This window comes from Hemitrygon akajei, chromosome 4 (assembly GCF_048418815.1).
Source record: "Hemitrygon akajei chromosome 4, sHemAka1.3, whole genome shotgun sequence".
Lineage (NCBI taxonomy): Eukaryota > Metazoa > Chordata > Chondrichthyes > Myliobatiformes > Dasyatidae > Hemitrygon > Hemitrygon akajei.
In genome coordinates, this window is record NC_133127.1 from 2746357 (window position 1) to 2766578 (window position 20222).

At 44.7% G+C, this 20222-nt stretch overlaps 1 protein-coding gene across 1 annotated transcript in view; it reads right to left on the reverse strand.

Annotated features, from left to right (window-relative positions):
* LOC140725866 (disintegrin and metalloproteinase domain-containing protein 12-like) overlaps nt 1-20222 on the reverse strand; it is a 175279-nt gene that overhangs the window by 14262 nt on the left and 140795 nt on the right. Inside the window, exons 14-15 of the mRNA XM_073041810.1 lie at nt 13199-13291; nt 9742-9937 (exon numbers count right to left, since the gene is read on the reverse strand). Coding sequence (XP_072897911.1) covers nt 9742-9937; nt 13199-13291 — 289 coding nt within the window. The remainder of the gene's footprint in view (nt 1-9741; nt 9938-13198; nt 13292-20222) is intronic.

A 20222-nucleotide genomic window follows, 5' to 3' on the forward strand; every position in this document is an offset into this window, starting at 1 on the left:
TTGCTGCCCTGACTGATCAGGAAACGATCAACTTCCACCCTTAATATATGCACAGACTTGGCCTCCACCCCAGTCTATGCCAGAGCATTCCACAGATTCACTACTCTCTGGCTAAAATAAAATCCTCCTTCCCTCTTTTCTAAAAGATTATCTATCAATTTTGAGGCTGTGTCTTCCAGTTCTGGATCCCCCCACCATAGGAAACATCCTCTCCACATCCACCCTATCTAGTCTTTTAAACATTCGGTAGGTTTCAATGAGATCTCTCAATTTACGGTAACGTCACATACTTCATTACACCTGAAGCTTCCATCATACTGCTAGTGTATAGTACTTATTCCTATCATCAGCTATTTCATTGTCCCCCATTACTACCTCTCTGGTATCTATGTTGCCTTACAATAAACACGAGGTATGTAAGAATGGAACAGCAGTTATCATGAGGACTTTAACTTGCACATAGATTGGGTGAATCAAGTTGTTCGAGGCAATCTTGAAAAGGACTTCATAGCATGCATCAGTGAAGACTTTCTTGAACAGCATGTTGCTGAACCAACAAGGGAACCTGCTATCTTAGATCTGGTCCTGTGCAATGAGACTGGTAAAGTTAGTGGTCTTGTAGTTAGGGATCCCCTTGGAAAGAGTGATCACAGTATGATTGAGTTTCACGTACAAGTGGAGAGTGCAATAGTTCACTCTAAAACCAGTGTATTATGTCTGAACAACGGAGACTACAATGGGATTAGGGAGGATTTGGCTAGTGTAGACTGGGAACACAGGCTATGTGGTGGGATGGTTGAGAAACAGTGGAAGATTTTCAAAGAGATTTTTCATGGTGCTCAACAGAAGTATATTCCAGTTAAAAGCAAGGACATTAAGGGTGGTGAGAGTCAGTCATAGATTACTAAGGAAATAAAGGAAGGCATCAAACTAAATTGTGTTCAGTTCTGGCCACCTCATTATAGGAAGGATGTGGAAGCTATGGAGAGGGTGCAGAGGAGAGTTACCAGGATGTTGCCTGGTTTGGAGAACAAGTCATATGAAGCAAGGTTAGCAGAGCTGGGACTTTTCTATTTGGAGCGTAGAAGAATGAGAGCGGATTTGATAGAGTTCTACAAGATTATGAGAGGCATAGATAGGGTGGATAGTCAGTACCTGTTTCCCAGGGCACCTATAGCAAACACCAGAGGGCATATGTACCAAATTAAGGGAGGGAAGTTTAGGGGAGACATCAGGGGTAAGTTTTTTACACAGAGGGTTGTGAGTGCCTGAAATGCCAGCAATGGTGATGGAAGCTAAAACGTTAGGGGTATTTAACAGCCTCTTGGACAGGCACATGGATGAAAGAAAAATGGAGGGTTATGGGGTAGTGTGGGTTTAGTACTTTTTTTAAGGATTATATGGGTTGGCACAATATGGAGGGCTGAAGGGCCTGTACTGTGCTGTAGTGTTCTGTGGTTCTATGGTAAAAGCTCATGTGTACAAAGTTGCCAAGAGTAGGGGGAAACTGGAAGATTGGGAAAACTTTGAAAGCAACAAAGAACCATGAAGTGAGCAATAAAGGAAGGGAACCTAGATTATGAAAATAAACTAGCACAAAATATAAAAATGGATAGTAAAATCTTTTATAATTATATGAAGTGGAAAAGGGTGACTAAACTGAATGTAGATCCCTTGGAGGATGAGAAGTGGGAATTGATATTGGGTAATGAGAAAATGGGTGAGGATTTGAATGACTATTTTGTTTCGGTCTTCATGGTGGAGGACATGTCTAACATGCCAAAGAGAAATGTTACGGATGCAATGGGAGTTGAGAACCTCAATACAATAGCTATCACTTAAGAGGTAGTGCTGAACAAACTTGTGGGCCTGAAGATACGTAAGTCCCCTGGTCCTGATGGAATGCATCTCAGGGTACTGAAAAAAATGGCAGAAGTTATAGTAGAGGCCTTGGTGATAATTTACCAAAATTCTCTGGACTCTGGGTAGGTCCCAGTGGATTAGAAGATGGCAAATGTCATGCCACTGTTCAACAAAATGATGTAGGCAAAAGGCAGGTAACTACAGGCCAGTTAGTTTAACATCTGTAGTTGGGAAAATGCTTGAAGCTATGATTAAAGTAGAAATAGTGAGGCATCTGGAAAGAAATGGACCCATCAGGCAGACACAGCGTGGATTCAGCAAAACAGGTCCTATTTGCCAGACTTAGTGGAGTTCTTTGAGAATATAACGAGTGCAGTAGATAGAGGGGAACAGATTGATGTTATTTACTTGGGTTTCTAGAAGCTGTTTGAAAAGATGCCACATAAAAGACTTATCCATAAGATAAGGGGTGATGTATTAACATGGATAGAGGATTGGTTAACTAATAGAAAGCAGTGAGTTAGGATACATGGGTGTTAATCTGGTTGGCAATCATTGGTGAGTGGTGTGCCGCAGGCGTCGGTGCTGGGCCTGCAACTGTTCACGATATACTGTTACGAAGGATGAACAACTCTGATGGGCAGAAGGGTACAGAGTTGCCCATGTCCCTTCCCCCCCTGGGAGAATTACAAACCGTTACTGTTGCCATGCTGCTAATGAGAGAGAAAGAGATGGAACAAAACCATATTGGGACTGGAACATTTGCTTCAGATAAGGGAGAGATAACACAGGGAGAAAGAGACTTGTTGTTCCACCATATTATGACTCCTGTAAGACTTATGGCTTCTGAGAAGGATTGTTTACTTGGTTCCATTCTGTTCATTAAAATTCCTCAGTGGACAGCCGGAGTGGGCTGGTTTGATGGGCTAAGCCATTCAAAACTGATTGACACCTGAGACCCTGTGAGTAGGGATAAAAGTGAGGTCTGGGGAGACACACCAGGAGACACACTAGTGAGCACTGCTTCAGTGTTGGAACCCACGAGAAGGTGTGGGGGCATCGGAGACCGAACGAAGGTTCGGTCAATTTTAACTCACAGTGTTTATAGCGAGGCCGGTGGGGGGCTTGTGTGTGTGTCCACCCTTGCCTGGGTGACGAGTCCACCATAGAAGAATGGTCTAGTTAAAGGACAGAGGGGTCATACCTGAATGGCCACAACAACACATCGATGGATCAAGATCGTAAAGGAAGGTTTGACTGATTGTGGATGTCACTGTTTGCTCGCCCTCTCTCTCTCTCTCCCTCCAACGGTTACAACAAAAGAATCAACAACTACCTCAGCCTACATGAACTGAACTGAACTTTATACTTTCCCATGATAATTCATTATCCCCTAATAATAGAGCTTGTTTATTATTGATTATTATTATACCCACACTTTTAGGTTTAGTATTGCTAACGTGTATTATCTGTATATTTGCATTGTTGATATTGATTTGTATATTTTACTAATAAACACTGTTTTGAAAATAGTACCAGACTCCAACGGATACTTCTATCTTTGCTGGGAAGACACCCAGTTACGGGGTACGTAACAATACATTAAGGATCTGGAAGAGGGTGCCAAGTGTTGTGTATCTAAGTTTGCTGATGATACGAAATTGAGTGGAAAAGCAAATTGTGCAGAAGATACAGAGAGTCTGCAGAGAGATATAGATAGGTTAAGTGAGTGGGCAAGGGTCTGGCAGATGGAGTACAATGTTGGTAAATGCGATGTCATCCACTTTGGAAGGAAAAATGGAACAGCAGATTATTATTTAAATGGTAAAAAAATGCAGCATGCTGCTGTACAGAGGGACTTGGGAGTGCTTGTGCATGAATCACAAAAGGTTGGTTTGCAGGTGCAGCAGGCTATGAAGAAGGCAAATAGAATGTTGGCCTTCATTGCTAGAGGAATTTAATTTAAAATCAGGGAGGTTATGCTGCAACTATACAGGGTACTGGTGAGGCTGCACCTGGAGTACTGTGTGCAGTTCTGGTCTCCATACTTGAAGGATATACTGGCTTTGGAGGCAGTGTAGAGGAGATTCACCAGGTTGTTAGACTATAAGGAGAGATTGAGTTGCCTGGGACTATACTCGCTGGAATGAAGAAGGATGAGAGGAGATCTCATAGAAACATATAAAATTATGAAAAGGAAAGATAATATAGAGGCAGGAAAGTTGTTACCACTGGTAGGTGAGACTAGAACTAGGGGACATAGCCTTAAGATTTGAGGGAGTAGATTTAGGACAGAGATAAGAAGGAAACTTTTCCCAAAGAGTGGTGAAACTGTGGAATTCTCTCCCCAATGAAGCAGTGGAGACTACGTTAGTAAATATATTTAAGACAAGGTTGGATAGATTTTTGCATAATCGGGGAATTAAAAGGCAGGTAGGTGGAGATGAGTCCATGACCAGATCAGCCATGATCTTATTGAATGGCGGAGCAGGCTCAATGGGCCAGATGGCTGACTCCTGCTCCCATTTCTTATGTTCTTAACGTGCATTTTTAGAAACTGCAGCTCGATGTATCCTGTGCAGATGTTGTCGCCAGTAAAACTGGAGACCTCCCTGCCTTACCACATCCCACAAGAGGAGCATTCCACTCTCCTGCCTGGCATCTCTGCTGTCCCTAGCTGAGCAGATATAAGGAAGAGAACAAAAAAGCTTGAGCTTTTCTTTCCTTTGCTTTCTCAGAGTGAAGCCTCTTTGATTCTGATTCTCATTCCGATTCTTTGCTGAAGCCTTGAAGAGCTAAAGCCTCAAGATCACCACTCTGGTTCTGTCTGCTCAGTCACTGGCCACTGCACTTGCCCCTGCCTTCCTTTAATTTGCTCCAATTGGCAGCTGGTCAAAGCTCTTTGGTTGTACTGACTCGCTGCTACATTTTATCCTCGAGCAGTGGACCTGATTAAAGTCCCCTCCTCTGAAAACTTAATAATGTTTGGATTGGCCACTGAGCAAAGCACTTTTTATCAAATAGATTTGCTCTTTTTAGCAAATATGGTCTTATGGTCTTTATTCCTTGAGAGGGTGGGAGAAGTTTACAGCAGGTGTGAGAAGCAGAGTGTGAGGGACCGACAGTGAGAATTCAAGCCAGCAACCACTTTTCCTCCCAGCCATGGTCTACTGCCCTCCCCCCTTTCCTTTCCACATGGAGTGCATGGAACGAGTTTTAGTTATGAGTTTCAGGAGTTGGTGTGTCACCAAAGACTCACAAATGTCTACAGATGCACTGTGGACAGCATTCTAACTGGTTGCATCACCATCTGGTATGGAGGGGCCACTGCACAGGGTCGGCAAAGGTTGCAGAAAGTCGTAAACTCAGTCAATTCAATTGTGGGCACTAGCCTCCCCCACATTGAGGTCACCTTCAAAAGGTGATGTCTCAGAAAGGAGGCATCCATCATCAAAGACCCCCATCACGCAGGACATGCTCTCTTCTCATTGCTACCATTTTTACTCGCTTTTGGAACTATGTTTATTTTTATATAGAAATTTCTTCTTGTAATATATAGTTTTTTTATAATGTATTGCTCTGTACTGCTGCTGCAAAACCACAAATTGCATGACATATGCACATAATTTTAAACTTGATTCTGATTTTAATTTCTCCTACCATCTTCAGCTGAGCCTGAATTTACTGGGACGAGCTCTGACCACTTCCTTAATTAGGAGATCCAGAAGGGGCCATGAGAAGGCCTTGGCAGCCAGGAGTAAGGAAAACCCCAAGGCGTTCTACAAGTATGTGAAGAGCAAGTGGATAAGACGTGAAACAATAAGACCTATTAAGTGTGACAGTAGGAAAGTGTGTATGGAACCTGAGGAAATTGCAGAGGTACAGAATACTTTTCTTCAGTGTTCACTATGGAAAAGGATCTTGGTGATTGTAGTGCAGACTTGCAGCAGACTGAAAAGCTTGTGCATATAGATATTGAGAAAGAGGGTGTGCTGGAGCTTTAGCAAAGCATCAAGTTGGATAAGTCACCGGGACCAGACAGGATGTACCCCAGGCTACTGTGGGAGGTGAGTGAGGAGATTGCTAAGCCTCTGGTGATGATCTTTGCATCATCAATGGGGACGGGAGAGGTTCCGGAGGATTGAGGGTTGTGGATGTTGTTCCCTTATTCACAAAAGGGAGTAGGGATAGCCCAGGAAATTATAGACCAGCGAGTCTTACTTCAGTGGTTGGTAAGCTGATGGAGAAGATACTGACAGGCAGGATTTATGAACATTTGAAGAGGTATAATATGATTAGGAATAGTCAGCATGGTTTTGTTAAAGGCAAGTTGTGCCTTACGAGCCTGATTGAATTTTTTGAGGATGTGACTAAACACTTTGATGAGGGTAGAGCCATAGATGTAGTGTATATGGATTTTAGCAAGGCATTTGATAAGGTACCCCATGCAAAGGATACCTTAGTAAGGAGACATGGGATCCAAGGGACATTGCTTTGTGGATCCAGAACTGGCTTGCCCACAGAAGAAAAAGTGTGGTTGTAGACGGGTCATATTCTGCATGGAGGTCGGTCACCAGTGGAGTGTCTCAGGGATCTGTTCTGGGACTCTTACTCTTTGTGATTTTTATAAATGATCTGGATGAGGAAGTGGAGGGATGGGTTAGTAATTTTGCTGATGACACGAAGGTTGGAGGTGTTGTGGATAGTGTGGAGGGCTGTCAGAGATTATAGCAGGACATTGATAGGATACAAAACTGGGCTGAGAAGTGGCAGATGGAATTCAACCCAGATAAATGTGAAGTGGTTCATTTTGGTAGGTCAAATATGATGGCAGAATATAGTATTAATGGTAAGACTCTTGGCAGTGTGGAGGATCAGAGGGATCTTGGGGTCCGAGTCCATAGGATACTCAAAGCAGCTGTGCAGGTTGACTCTGTAGTTAAGAATGCACACAGTGTATTGGCCTTCATCAATCGTGGAGTTGAATTTAGGAGCCGAGAGGTAATGTTGCAGCAAAAAAGGACCCTGGTCAGACCCCACTTGGAGTACTGTGCTCAGTTCTGGTCACCTCACTACAGGAAGGATGTGGAAACTATAGAAAGGGTGCAGAGGAGATTTACAAGGATGTTGCCCGGATTGGGGAGCATGCCTTATGAAAACAGGTTGAGTGAACTCTGCCTTTTCTCCTTGGAGTGACCTGATAGAAGTGTACAAGATAATGAGAGGCATTCATCATGTGGATAGTCAGAGGCTTTTTCCCAGGGCTGAATTGGCTAGCACGAGAGGGCATAGTTTGAAGGTGCTGGGGAGTAGGTACAGAGGAGATGTCAGGGGTAAGTTTTTTACGCAGAGAGTGGTGAGTGCGTGGAATGTGTTGCTGGTGGTGGTGGTGGAAGTGAAAACGATAGAGTCTTTTAAGAGTCTCCTGAATGGATACATAGAGCTTAGAAAAATAGAGGGTTTGGGTAAGCCTAGGTAGTTCTAAGATAAGGATATGTTCAGCACAACTTTGTGGGCTGAAGGGCCTGTAGGTTTTCTCTGTTTCTACATTTCAATACATACCCAAATACCTCTGACCCTCAACACAGGTGCCCCCCAGGGTTGTTTCCTAAGTCCCCTCCTCTACTTGCTTTACACCCACGACTGTACTGACACACACAGCTCCTACCTGCTGATCAAACTCACAAATGACCCGACTTTGATCGGCCTTATTTCTAGCGGTGATGAGACATCCTACAGAGGAGAGGGTGACACCCTGACACCACTAACAACCTCTCGCTCCTTCAATGCCCCAAAAAACAAAAAACAGGAGGAACAGGGACAGGCTCGCCCCGATCAACATCAATGGGTCTGCAGTTGAGAGGGTGAGTTGTTTCAAGTTCCTCGGTATACACATCACTGCAGATCTCACCTGGACTGTACACACCGGCTACATGGCAAAAAAAGCACAACAGTGTCTCTTCCATCTCAGGAACTGAATAAGTTTGGCATGAGCTCCCAAATTCTCAAGACCTTCTGCAGGGGCACCACTGAGACCATACTGACCGGCTGTATCACCAGCTGGTACGGGAACTGCACCAACCCTGATCGCTGGGCACTGCAGAGAGTGGTACGGACAGCCCAGCACATCTGTGAATGCAAACATCTCTCCATTGAGGACATTCACAACAGCAAGTGCATAAAGAAGGCGTGAAAGATCATCGGGAACTCCAGTCACCCCAACCATAACCTGTTTTAGCTGCTTCTGACTGGCAAATTGTACAGCAGCATTAAAGCCAGGACCGACAGGACAACTTCTTTCTACAAGCCATTAGGCTTACAAATTCACGTGGCTGTACATTGCAATGGAGTCATAACATAAAGATTTTTACTCCCTCACATTGTGGGATGGATTTAAGATTTAAATAAATTAATTAAATTACCTAAGAAGAGCAGTGTGAGCTGCCTTAATGACCATCGTGAGAGGTTGGTCATGGCTAGAATGAACTCCTGAACCCACTGCAATTTGCCTATCAGCAAAGTAGGTCCACTGCAGATGCAGTCTCACTGGCTCTTCACATGGCCTTGGATCACCTACATCAGGATGCTGTTTATTGACTTTAGCTCAGCATTTAACACAATCGCTTCTGTGATTCTGATCAAAAAAATCCTGACCCTTGGCCTCTGTACCTTCCTCTTCAACTGAATCCTCAGCTTCCGAACTGGAACACCACAACCTGTGCAGATGGGAAACACCATCTCCACTTCGCTGACAATCAACACTGCTGCACCACAGGATGTGCCCTTAGCCCACTGCTCTATTGTCTCTACCCTAATGACTGTGTGGCTAGGTAAGCTCAAATACCATCTATAAATTTGCTGATGTCACAAACACTGTTGGTAGAATCTCAGATGGTGATGAGAAGGTGTTCAGGAGCAAGAATATACCAGCTAGTTGAGAGGTGCTGCAGCAACAACCTGGCACTCAACGCCATTAAAGCCAAAGAACTGATTGTGGACTTCAGGAAGGGTGAGACGAGGGAACACAAACCAATCCTCGTCAAAAGATCAAAAGTGGAGACTCTGAGCAATTTCAAGTTCCTGGGCATCAAAATCTTGTGGATCTAACCTGATCCCAACATAACGATGCAGCTATAAAGAAGGCCCATGACTGTGGCTAAATTTCATGAAGAGTTTGAGAAGATTTGGCATGTCCCTCAAAATTCTCACAAATTTCTACAGATGTGCTGTGGAGAGCATTCTAACTGTCTGCATAACCATCTGGGGAAGTGGTGGTGGCTACTGCACAGAATTGAAGTAAGATTCAGAGTTGTAAACTTAATCAGCTCCATCATGAGCACTGGTCTCCACCGTATCCAGGACATCTTCAAGGAGCGATGCTTCAAGAAGGTGGTGTCCGTCATAAAGACCCCCATCACCCAGGACATGCCTTGTTCTCATTGCTGCCATCAGGAAGGAGGTACAGAAGCACAGACTCAGTTTTTTTCCCCTCTGCCATCTCATTTCTGAATGGACAATGAACTCATGAACACCACTTCACTACTTATTTATTTCTCTTTTTTTGCACTTCCTATTTAACATATGCATATATATTTATCATAATTGCATTTTTCTTTCTCCATTATGTATTGCGTTGTACTGCTGCTGACCCCGGTCACTCCAGTCCCCTGGACTCTCAACCTCCCCACCTGGGATTTTCTGGGACCAGGTCTGACCCAGTCACAGAGGGGTAGGTCACTCAAATCCTGCACAATCCATGATTTGAAGGGCATTGTGGATGCTGTAAGGTTCAGGATAGTCATCCAGTTGTGTTTCTGTGTTGGATAGTTATCTGCTGCTGGGGATAGAAGCTGGTGACTATGAGAAGCTAGTACTCACCTGGACCCCAGATGTCCTGGCATTGCTGATCCGCAGACTGGCAGGTCCCTTGGCTGCAGTAGAGATTTCCTTTGCTGCACGTGTGACCATCTTTCAAGTACTGATTGTTAGGGCAGTCCTGGGATTGGCCTGTGCAGAACTCTGGCAAGTCACATTCTCCCCGCTTTGGTCTACAGACCGTGCCTGCTGGCAGGAACTGAGGAGAAAGCAGCAATGAAACAGTCACCAGGGAGTGGGAGCTGGGTGTAGTGCTGGCCAAGCACATCCGTCTGGACCTACTGCTTGAAACAGAGCATGAGGAATATTCAGCAGGTCCATCCAAACGTGGGAGATTCTGCCCGAACTGGGAAGGACCTGGAGAGGATCTCAGAATCTTTTTATTTAGAGTTATGGCACAAAACAGGCCCTTCTGGCCCTTTGAGCTGCGCTGCCCAAATCCCACCTTTAAACAGTAGCTTAATCACAGGACAATTTGCAAAGACAAATTAACCTACCAACCAAAACCAAACAAGAGCAAATCTGCTGATGCTGGTACCGTGCAGAGCACTGTGCAAACTTCTGGCATCGGAGTTGAACTCTGAACTCTTAAATGTCCCATATTGTAATAGGGGCTAACTGCTACGTTTCCATGGAGCCAGTAGAGAGGGTGGGGAAGAGCAATGCCAGTGAGTGGTGTGCCACGAGGGTTGCTGTTGGGACCCTTGTTTTTCATCAATTTTGTTAATGATTTGGACGTGAATGAACAATGCTTCATTTATTTATGAATAAATAAATGTTCATAAACAGCCCCATCTGGCCCAACAAACCCAAATACACCCATGCGGCCAATTAACTTCCTAACACATCCGTTTTGGGAATGTGGGAGGAAACTGGAGTGTGAGATATGCATTTTGAAAAGTCATTCCAGCTTAGGACTTGTACAGTGGGTGCCATGAGGGAGTGTAGAGGAGTAGAGGGTCCAAGGAGTGCACAGTCCATTGGAAGTGCTGCCACAGGTAGAGTGGTGAAAAGGGTGTCTGGCACACTGCCCTTCATCAGTCAAGTGTGGTAGTTGGGATATTATATTGCAATTGTGTAAGTCATTGCTGAGGTCGGACTTGGAGTACTGTGTACAGTCTTTGTCACCCTGTTTTCGGATTTACGAGGATGTTGCCTGGGCTGGAAGGGTCTGGGCTCCAGTGAGGGGTCAGCCAGACTGCCCCTTCATTTTCTGGAACAAGAAAGTGAAGAAGGGCCTTATGAAAGTGAGTAGTGTAGATAGAATGGATGGTAACAGCCTTTTCCTCAGGCTAGGATAGTCCAAAACTAAGCACCATAGGGTGACAAGGGAAAGAGTTAAAAATCCTATAGGAGACAACTTCATACAAAGGGTGGTGAGTATATGGAATGAGCTGCCAAAAGAAATGGTTGAGGCAGGTCTTCCCCCTTCTTTTTCTAGTCCTGATGAAGGGTCTCAGCCCAAAACGTCCACTGTTTATTAATTTCCATAGATGCTGCTTGACCTGCTGAGTTCCTCGAATGCTTTGTGGGTGTTAATGTAGGTCCAGGTGAACACCACTCCCACTGAAAGTTCTTCTCCCACACTTTCTCCTGCTGTGGAGCAGGAGGGCTGACCATTCACTGGGACTGCAGGATGCTTGGTGTGATGGAGTGGCAGTTCACAGTGAAATGTAAATACCTCACCTATAGACGTTCTACTTCATTTTCCCAGTGGAAATCCACAAATTCTGGTCTCCAGACAATAAAAGTTAAATTTAAGAATAGCCATCTCAAAACAATACATTGCCCAGTGAAGCTTTTCAGAGATGCTGTGTTGATCAGCGCGTGAGATAGACGAGTCTGAGAATTTTCAACTGTTCACCTTGCCCATCACAAGGAACACATTTCACTGAAGGATAATCATTCCCTTATATTTGGGATTGATTATCAAAAGCAAGTTAAAGGAAGGCAGGGGCGAGCGCAGTGGCCATCGTCTGAGTGGACCAGATGACCTTGAGCCTTTAGCTCTTCGAGGCTTCGGACATCCACTGGACATCCAGTGTCCCTGATGACGACAACTGCAGCTTCTAATGAACTGCTTTAAGGAGTTGGAGATGGAACTGGATGAACTCCGGATCATTCGAGAGGCGATGGGGCTGATAGATAGGACACATAGAGAGGTAGTTACACCTGAGCTGCAGGACACCGGAAACTGGGTGACCGTCAGGAAGGGGAAAGGGGTTAAGCAGCCAGTGCTGAGTACCCTGTGACCATGCCCCTCAACAACAGATGTATCACTTTGGATACTGTCTCGGGTGGGGGGGGCGTGGGGTGTTAGTGAGGGAGTTGACCAAACAGAGGAAAGTCAAATCTCCGACACTGTCTGCCTCTCTGACTCAGAAGGGAAGAAGGGAGAAGATGCACGCTGTGGTGTTAGAGGATTTGTTATTTGGGGAATGGACAGGAGTTTCTGTCGGCAAGAACAAAATTCCTGGATGGTATGTTGCCAGGGTCCGGGGTATCTTGGACTGAGTCCTCAGCATTTTTAAGTGGGATGGTGAACAGCCAGAAGTTGTGGTTCATGTAGGTACCAATGACATGGGTAGGATGAGTGATGAGGTTCTGCAGAGGGAGTTCAGGGAGTTAGGTGCTAAGTTAAAGGGCAGGACCTCCAGGGTTGTGACCCAGGGTTGCCCCCTGTGCCATGTGCTGGTGAGACCAGAACTAGGAAGATCATACAGTTTAACATGCGGCTAAGGAGTTGGTGTAGGAGGGAGGGTATAAGATTTTTGGATCTTTGGGCTCCCTTCCAGGGAAGGTGGGACGTGTACAGAAGGGATGGTTTACACCTGAACTGGAGGGGGACTAATATCCTGGTAGGAAGACCTATTAATGCTGCAAGGTTGGGTTTAAACTAGAGTTACAAGGGGCTGGTAACCAGAGAGCCAGTACAGTTAGTGGAGAGGTTGTGGAGGCAGATGATGGTAAGACCTCAGACAAAGTTAGGAATGGAAATTTTGAGCATGGTGCAACTAGTGGCCTGAGCTGTGTGTAAGAAGTATGGCAGGAAAGGTGGATGATAGTGCTGAAGATGAGGGAGCTGGGTTACAAACAGAGGCACTGTGTAGTGAGGAGATCTAAATCACTGTAAAATACGAATTCAAATCCCAGGGATAACACACCCGAGCAGTGTACACACCAAGTAATCCCTGTCAAGTGAGGTAAACAATGTTACAAGCCAATTGTGTCACTGAGTTACCAAATGAGCAACAAGTGGAGGAGTGAGGAGTTTGGAGTCTGAGAGCAAGTAAACTGTCAATAATGAAAAGAAACACTTCCCTTTCTGTCTGGAATCGTCTTGAGATCAGCTCTAAAATGGAAGCAGAAGCATTTGAACTATGAGATCTCCTAGCTCCCCAAGACCCTATGTGTAACAAGACTTGGGCTGTATGCAAAAAGATGACACACTGAGCCTTACTTGACATTTCTTACAGCAAGCACCAGCAGATGAACACTTTGCACCATGCCTGAGTCTGCATGTTGCCGGCTCGCAGCAGGGGTCCGAGCATTCCTGTAGGTAGTAAAGCACAGAGGGGGCACCATTACTGAACTGACACATATCTTCTTGGAGTTCCTGACTATATCAATACTTCCGTTAACATTTCTTCATTCAGAAATACAGTGCAAAAGAGGTTCTCACAGCCAATGAGCAACCCACCTACTTAACCCTACAATTTACAATAGGAATTAACCTACTTTGGACTGTGAGAGGAAATCAGAGCACCCGGAGGAAACCCATGCACACATGGGAAGACCATACAAACTTCCTTGGAAACGAAGCCGGAGTTGAACTCCAGACTCCAATGCCCTGAGCTGCAGCTGTGTTGCACTAACCGCTGCACCATCATGGCATCCTGTTACTGAGAACACATTGTCAGCAGAGTGGCATCACTTGCCAGGCATTCACTGATGCCCAGTGTACCTAGCCAGGCCCACCCTTGCACCAAAGGACAGAGCTGCAGAGGTGAGCCAGTGTTCTGTTCTGGGTGTCGGATGTGGGATTTCCAGGACATTTCCAGCCTCCCTGATGGCCACATCTGCATCAGGTGCATCGAGATGCAGCTCCTTAGAGACCGGGTTAGGGAACTGGAGATGCAGGTCGGTCACCTTCGGCTTGTTAGGGAGAGTGAGGAGGTGATAGACAGGAGCTACAGGGAAGTATTCACCACAAGAGACAGATAAATGGGTGGCTTTCAAGAGAGAGAAGAGAGCACTCCTGTGGCCATCCCCCTCAACAATAAGTACTCCATTTTGAGTACTGCTGGGGGGGGGGGGGTGGGCAACCTACTTAAGGGAAGCAACAGTGGTCATGGTTTTGTTAATGAGTCTGACCCTGTGGCTGAGAAGGGAAGGGAACTGAAGAGGATGGCAGCAGTAACAGAGAACTCTATAATCAGCAGGACAGATAGGCAATTCTGTGGACGTGAAAAGGAAACACAGATGGTAGTTTAACTCCCAGGTGCCAGGACCTGGGATGTTTCTATAGAGACAAAATACAAAAGGGCAACATATGCAGGACAGAAGGTGCTGTATTTAAATGCAAGAGGATACTGGCACGGATGACGGGAGAACAGAGATGGCTGAAGATTCTGGGAACAGTTCACAAGGCGCACGATAGATATGTCCCACAGAAGAAGTTGTTCTCAAATGGTAGGTACCGTGGCTGACAAAAGAAGTTAAGAATTGTGTTAAAGCCAAGGAAAGGGCATATAAGTAGCAAAAGAGTGGGAAGTTGGATGATTGGGTAGCTTTTAAAATCCAACAAAAGTCAACTTAAAAAGCTATAAGAAGGGAAAAGATCAAAGCAGGATACTGAAAGTGTTTTATCAGTTATATAAAGAGTAAAAGGGAGGTGAGAATTGATGTTGGACCACTAGAAAATAATGTTGGTGAGGTAGTAATGGGGGTCAAAGAAATGGTGAATGAACTTAATAAGTACTTTGCATCAGTCTCCACTGTGGAAGACACTAGCGGTGTGCCAGAGATCCGTGAGTGTCAGGGAGCAGGAGTGAGTGCCATTGCTATTACAAAGGAAAAAAATGCAAGGCAAACTGAAACGTCTCAGGGTGGATAAGTCACCTGGACCAGATGGACTACATCCCAGAGTCCTGAGAGAGGTTGCTGCTGAGATAACAGATGCATTGGTCATGATATTTCAAGAATCACTTGATTTTAGCATGGTCTCGGAGGACTGAAAGATTGCAAATGTCACTCCACTCTTTATGAAGGGAGGAAGGCAAAAGAAAGGAAATTATAGGCCAGTTACCCTAACCTCCGTGATTGGGAAAATGTTGGAGTCTATTATTAAGGATGAGGTTTTGAGGTACTTGGAGACTAATGATAGAATAATTCAAAGTCAGCATGGTTTCTGTAAAGGGAAATTTTGCCTGACAAATCTGTTAGACCTCATTGAGGAAGTAACGAACAGGGTGGACAAAGGAGAGGCAGTGTTGCATCTTGAATGCCGTGCTGTGCTGAGGCAATGGCATCAACATGGGTGATGCCAACAGGCTCAGGTAACTGAATACAAAGGCTGGCTCTGTTATAGGAGTCAAACTGGACACATTGGAGGCTGTGGTGGAACAAAGGACCCTACGAAAAATCCTGGCAATTTTGAATAACGTTTCTCACCCTCGTCAGGCCATCTTGGTTGACAAGAGGAGCACCTTTAGTCATAGATTAAGACAACTGTGCTGTTCCAAAGGGCGTTATATGAGGTCATTCTTACCCTGGGCCATTAGGCTCTATAATGAGTCAACCTATAGCCGGGGAAGTGATGACTCCCTCCTTTTAGACTGCTTGTGGTAACTTATTTTTTATTCTTTTTGCTTCTCTTCTGATATTTATATCTGTGCACTTACAATGCTACAGTGACGCTGTCATTTCCTTCATGATCAATAAAGTATCGATCTATCTAGTAACAAGCTGATGGCATGTTGGCCTTCAAAACAAGGGGAGCTGAGTATAGGAGCAAAGAGGTCCGTCTGTAGTTGTACAGGGCCCTGGCGAGACCCCACCTGGAGTATTGTGTTCAGTTTTGGTCTCCAAATTTGAGGAAGCTCATTCTTGCTATTGAGGGAGTGCAGCGTAGGTTCACGAGGTTAATTCCCGGGACTGTCATATGTTGAAAGATTGGAGCAACTGGGCTTGTATACACTGGAATTTAGAAGGATGAGAGGGGATCTGATTGAAACATATAAGATTATTAAGGGATTGGACACACTAGAGGCAGGAAACATGTTCCCGATGTTGGGGGAGTCCAGAACCAGAGGCCACAGTTTAAGAATAAGGGGTAGGCCATTTAGAATGGAGTTGAGGAAAAACTTTTTCACCCAGAGAGTTGTGGATCTATGGAATGCTGTGCCTCAGAAGGCAGTGGAGGCCAATTCTCTGGATGCTTTCAAGAAAGAGTTAGATAGAGCTCTTAAAGATAGTGGAGTCAAGGGATATGGGAGAAGGCAGGAACGGGGTACTGATTGTGGATGATCAGCCATGATCACATTGAATGGCGGTGCTGGCTCAAAGGGCAGAATGGCCTTCTCCTGCACCTATTGTCTATTGTCTATTGTTTATTGATTGGAAAATTGCAAATGTCATTCAACTCTTTAAGAAGGGAGGGAAACAGAAGAAAGGAAATTATTGGCCAGTTAGCCTGACCTCAGTGGTTGGAAAGATGTTGGAGTCCATTATTAAGGATGGGGCTTCAAGATACTTGGAGATACATGATAAAATAGACCAAATAGACCGAAGTCCCTTTAAGGGGAAATCTTGCCTGACAAATCTGTTGGAATTCTTTGAGGAAATAACAAGCAGGATAGAGAAAGGAGAGTCAGTGGATATGGTGTACTTGGATTTTCAGAAGGCTGCTTAATAAGGTAAAAGCGCATTGTATTACAGGAAAGGTACTAGCATGGATAGAAGATTGACTGATTGACAGGACCTGTTGCCTTGACGTCGCACGTGATGAAGACCATGGAGCGGCTGATAATACAGAATCTGAGGCCACAAACCAGGCACGCCCAGGATCCTCTTCAGTTTGCGTATAAGGAGAAGGTGGGAGTGGAGGATGCTATCACGTATTTGCTGCACAAATCCTTCTCTCACCTAGATGGGGTCAGTGGTGCTGTGAGGATTACATTCCTTGACTTCTCTAGTGCCTTTAACACCATCCAGCCCAAGATCTTAAGGCACAAACTAACGGAGATGGGAGTAGACTCTCACATGGTGGATTGGATAGTGGACTACTTAGAGAGACCTCAGTATGTGCGGTTGGGAGACTGTAGGTCTGACACGGTGGTCAGCAGCACAGGAGCGCCGCAGGGGACCGTGCTCTCTCCGGTCCTGTTCACCCTGTACACATCAGACTTCCAATATAACTCGGAGTCCTGCCATGTGCAGAAGTTCGCTGATGACACGGCCATAGTGGGGTGTGTCAGGAATGGACAGGAGGAAGAGTATAGGAAACTGATACAGGACTTTGTGATATGGTGCAACTCAAACTACCTGCGTCTCAATATCACCAAGACCAAGGAGATGGTGGTGGACTTTAGGAGATCTAGGCCTCATATGGAGCCAGTGATCATTAATGGAGAATGTGTGGAGCAGGTTAAAACCAACAAGTATCTGGGAGTACAGTTAGACGAGAAGCTAGACTGGACTGCCAACACAGATGCCTTGTGCAGGAAGGCACAGAGTCGACTGTACTTCTTTAGAAGGTTGGCGTCATTCAATGTCTGTAGTGAGATGCTGAAGATGTTCTATAGGTCAGTTGTGGAGAGCGCCCTCTTCTTTGTGGTGGCGTGTTGGGGAGGCAGCATTAAGAAGAGGGACGCCTCACGTCTTAATAAGCTGGTAAGGAAGGCGGGCTCTGTCGTGGGCAAAGTACTGGAGAGTATAACATCGGTAGCAGAGTGAAGGGCGCTGAGTAGGCTACGGTCAATTATGGAAAACCCTGAACATCCTCTACATAGCACCATCCAGAAGACAGAGAAGCAGTTTCAGCGACAGGTTGCTATCGATGCAATGCTCCTCAGACAGGATGAAGAGATCAATACTCCCCAATGCCATTCGGCTTTACAATTCAACCGCCAGGAGTAAGATATGTTAAAGTGCCGGGGTTGATTGTATTTAATGTATTTAAGTAAACTACTTAAGAACTTTTTAAAAGCTATTATTAATGCTTTTTGAGAGAGTGATTTAGATGCATATCATATTTTTACTGAGTTAAGTATTGTATGTAATTAGTTTTGCTACAACAAGTGTATGGGACATTGGAAAAAAATGTTGAATTTCCCCATGGGGATGAATAAAGTATCTATCTATCTATCTATCTAGGAGGCAAAGAATTAGAATAAAGGCGCCTATTCTGGTTTGCTATCAGTGACTACTGGTATTTCATAGGGTCAGTATTGGGACTGCTTCTTTTTACATTATATGTCAATGATTTGGATGATGGAATCGATGGCTTTGTTGCCAGGATTGCAGATAATACAAAGATAGACAGAGGGGCAGGTAAAGGAAGCAGGAAATCTGCAGAAGGACTTTGATTAGTAGAATGGGCAAAGAGGTTGTAGATGAAATATAGTGTTCGTAAATGTATGGTCATGCACTTGTGAAAAGAATAAAGGTATGGAATATTTTCTAAACGGGGAGAAAATACAAAATTAGAGGTTCAGAGGGACTTCAGAGTCCTCATGTAGGATTCCCAAAATTTGGAGGTTTAGTGGGTGGTAAGGAAGGCAACTGCAATGTTAGCATGCTGAGGCTTTGTAAGCCACTGGTCAAACTGCTCTTGGTGTGTTGTGAGCAGTTTTGGGCCCCTTATTTAAGAAAAATGAGCTGGCATTGGAGTCAGTCCAGAGGAGGTTCCTAAGGGTGATGCTGGGAATAAAAGGGTTAATGTATGAGGAGTATTTGATGGCTCTGGCCCTGTACACACTGGAGTTTAAAAGACAGGGGATCTCCTTGAAACATATCAAATGTTGAAAGGCCTTGATAGAGTGGGTGTGGAGAGGATGTTTCTTATGTTTGGGGAGTCCAAGACCAGAGGACACAGCATCAGAATAGAGGGATGTCCTTTTAGAACGGAGATGAGGATGATATTCTTTAGCCGGAGAACGGCAAATCTGTGGAATTTGTTGTCACAGGCAGCTGTGGAGGCCAAGTCTTTAAGTATATTTAAGACAGAAGTTGACAGATTGTGGATTGGTCAGGGCATAAAAGGACACAGGGAGAAAGCAAGATATCAGGGCTGAAAGGAAAAATGGATCTGCCATGATGAAAAGGTGGAACAAACTTGATGGGTCAAATGGCCTAATTCTGCTCCTATCTCTTATGGTCTACTATTGGGTGAGTCTAGAACCAGAGGTCACAGCATCAGAATAGAGGGACATCCATTTAGAACAGAGATGAGGAGGAATTTCTTTAGCCACAGGTGATGAAACTGTTGAACTGATTGTCACAGAGAGTTGTGGAGGCAAAGCCATTGGGTATATTTAAAGTGGAAGTTGATAGGTTCTTGATTACTCAGGGCATCAAAGGTTATGGGGAGAAGGTAGGAGAATGTAGTTGAGAGGAGAAATAATTCAGCCACGATGAAATGGCAGATCAGAGCAAATTGCCAAGTGGCCTAATTCTGCTCTTGTGTCTTATTGACTTTGTGGTGTTCATATCTGTTCCCCAATGTCCCAGTGGCTATTGTCTGTAGTACAATCCCCCTTGCTTAATTTTGAGTTCTACCCATTTAGACAGTGGACAAGCCTTCCATTAGTTCCATATAACCATATAACAATTACAGCACGGAAACAGGCCATCTCGGCCTGCACTCAGCCCATAACCCTCCATTCCTTTCCTGTCCATATACCTATCCAATTTTACTTTAAATGACAATACCGAACCTGCCTCTACCACTTCTACTGGAAGCTCATTCCACACAGCTACCACTCTCTGAGTAAAGAAATTCCCCTCGTGTTACCCTTAAACTTTTGCCCCCTAACTCTCAAATCATATCCTCTTGTTTGAATCTCCCTTACTCTCAATGGAAAAAGCCTATCCACGTCAACTCGATCTATCCCCCTCATTATTTTAAATACCTCTATCAAGTCCCCCTTCAACCTTCTACGCTCCAAAGAATAAAGACCTTACTTGTTTAGCCTTTCCCTGTAACTTAGGTGCTGAATCCCAGGTAACATTCCAGTAATTCTTCTTTGTATTCTCTCTATTTTGTTGATATCTTTCCTATAATTCGGTGACCAGAACTGTACACAATACTCCAAATACGGCCTTACCAATGCCTTGTATAATTTTAACATTACATCCCAACTCCGAAACTCAATGCTCTGATTTATAAAGGCCAGCATACCAAAAGCTTTCTTCACCACCCTATCCACATGAGATTCCAACTTCAGGGAACTATGCACCATTATTCCTAGATCACTCTGTTC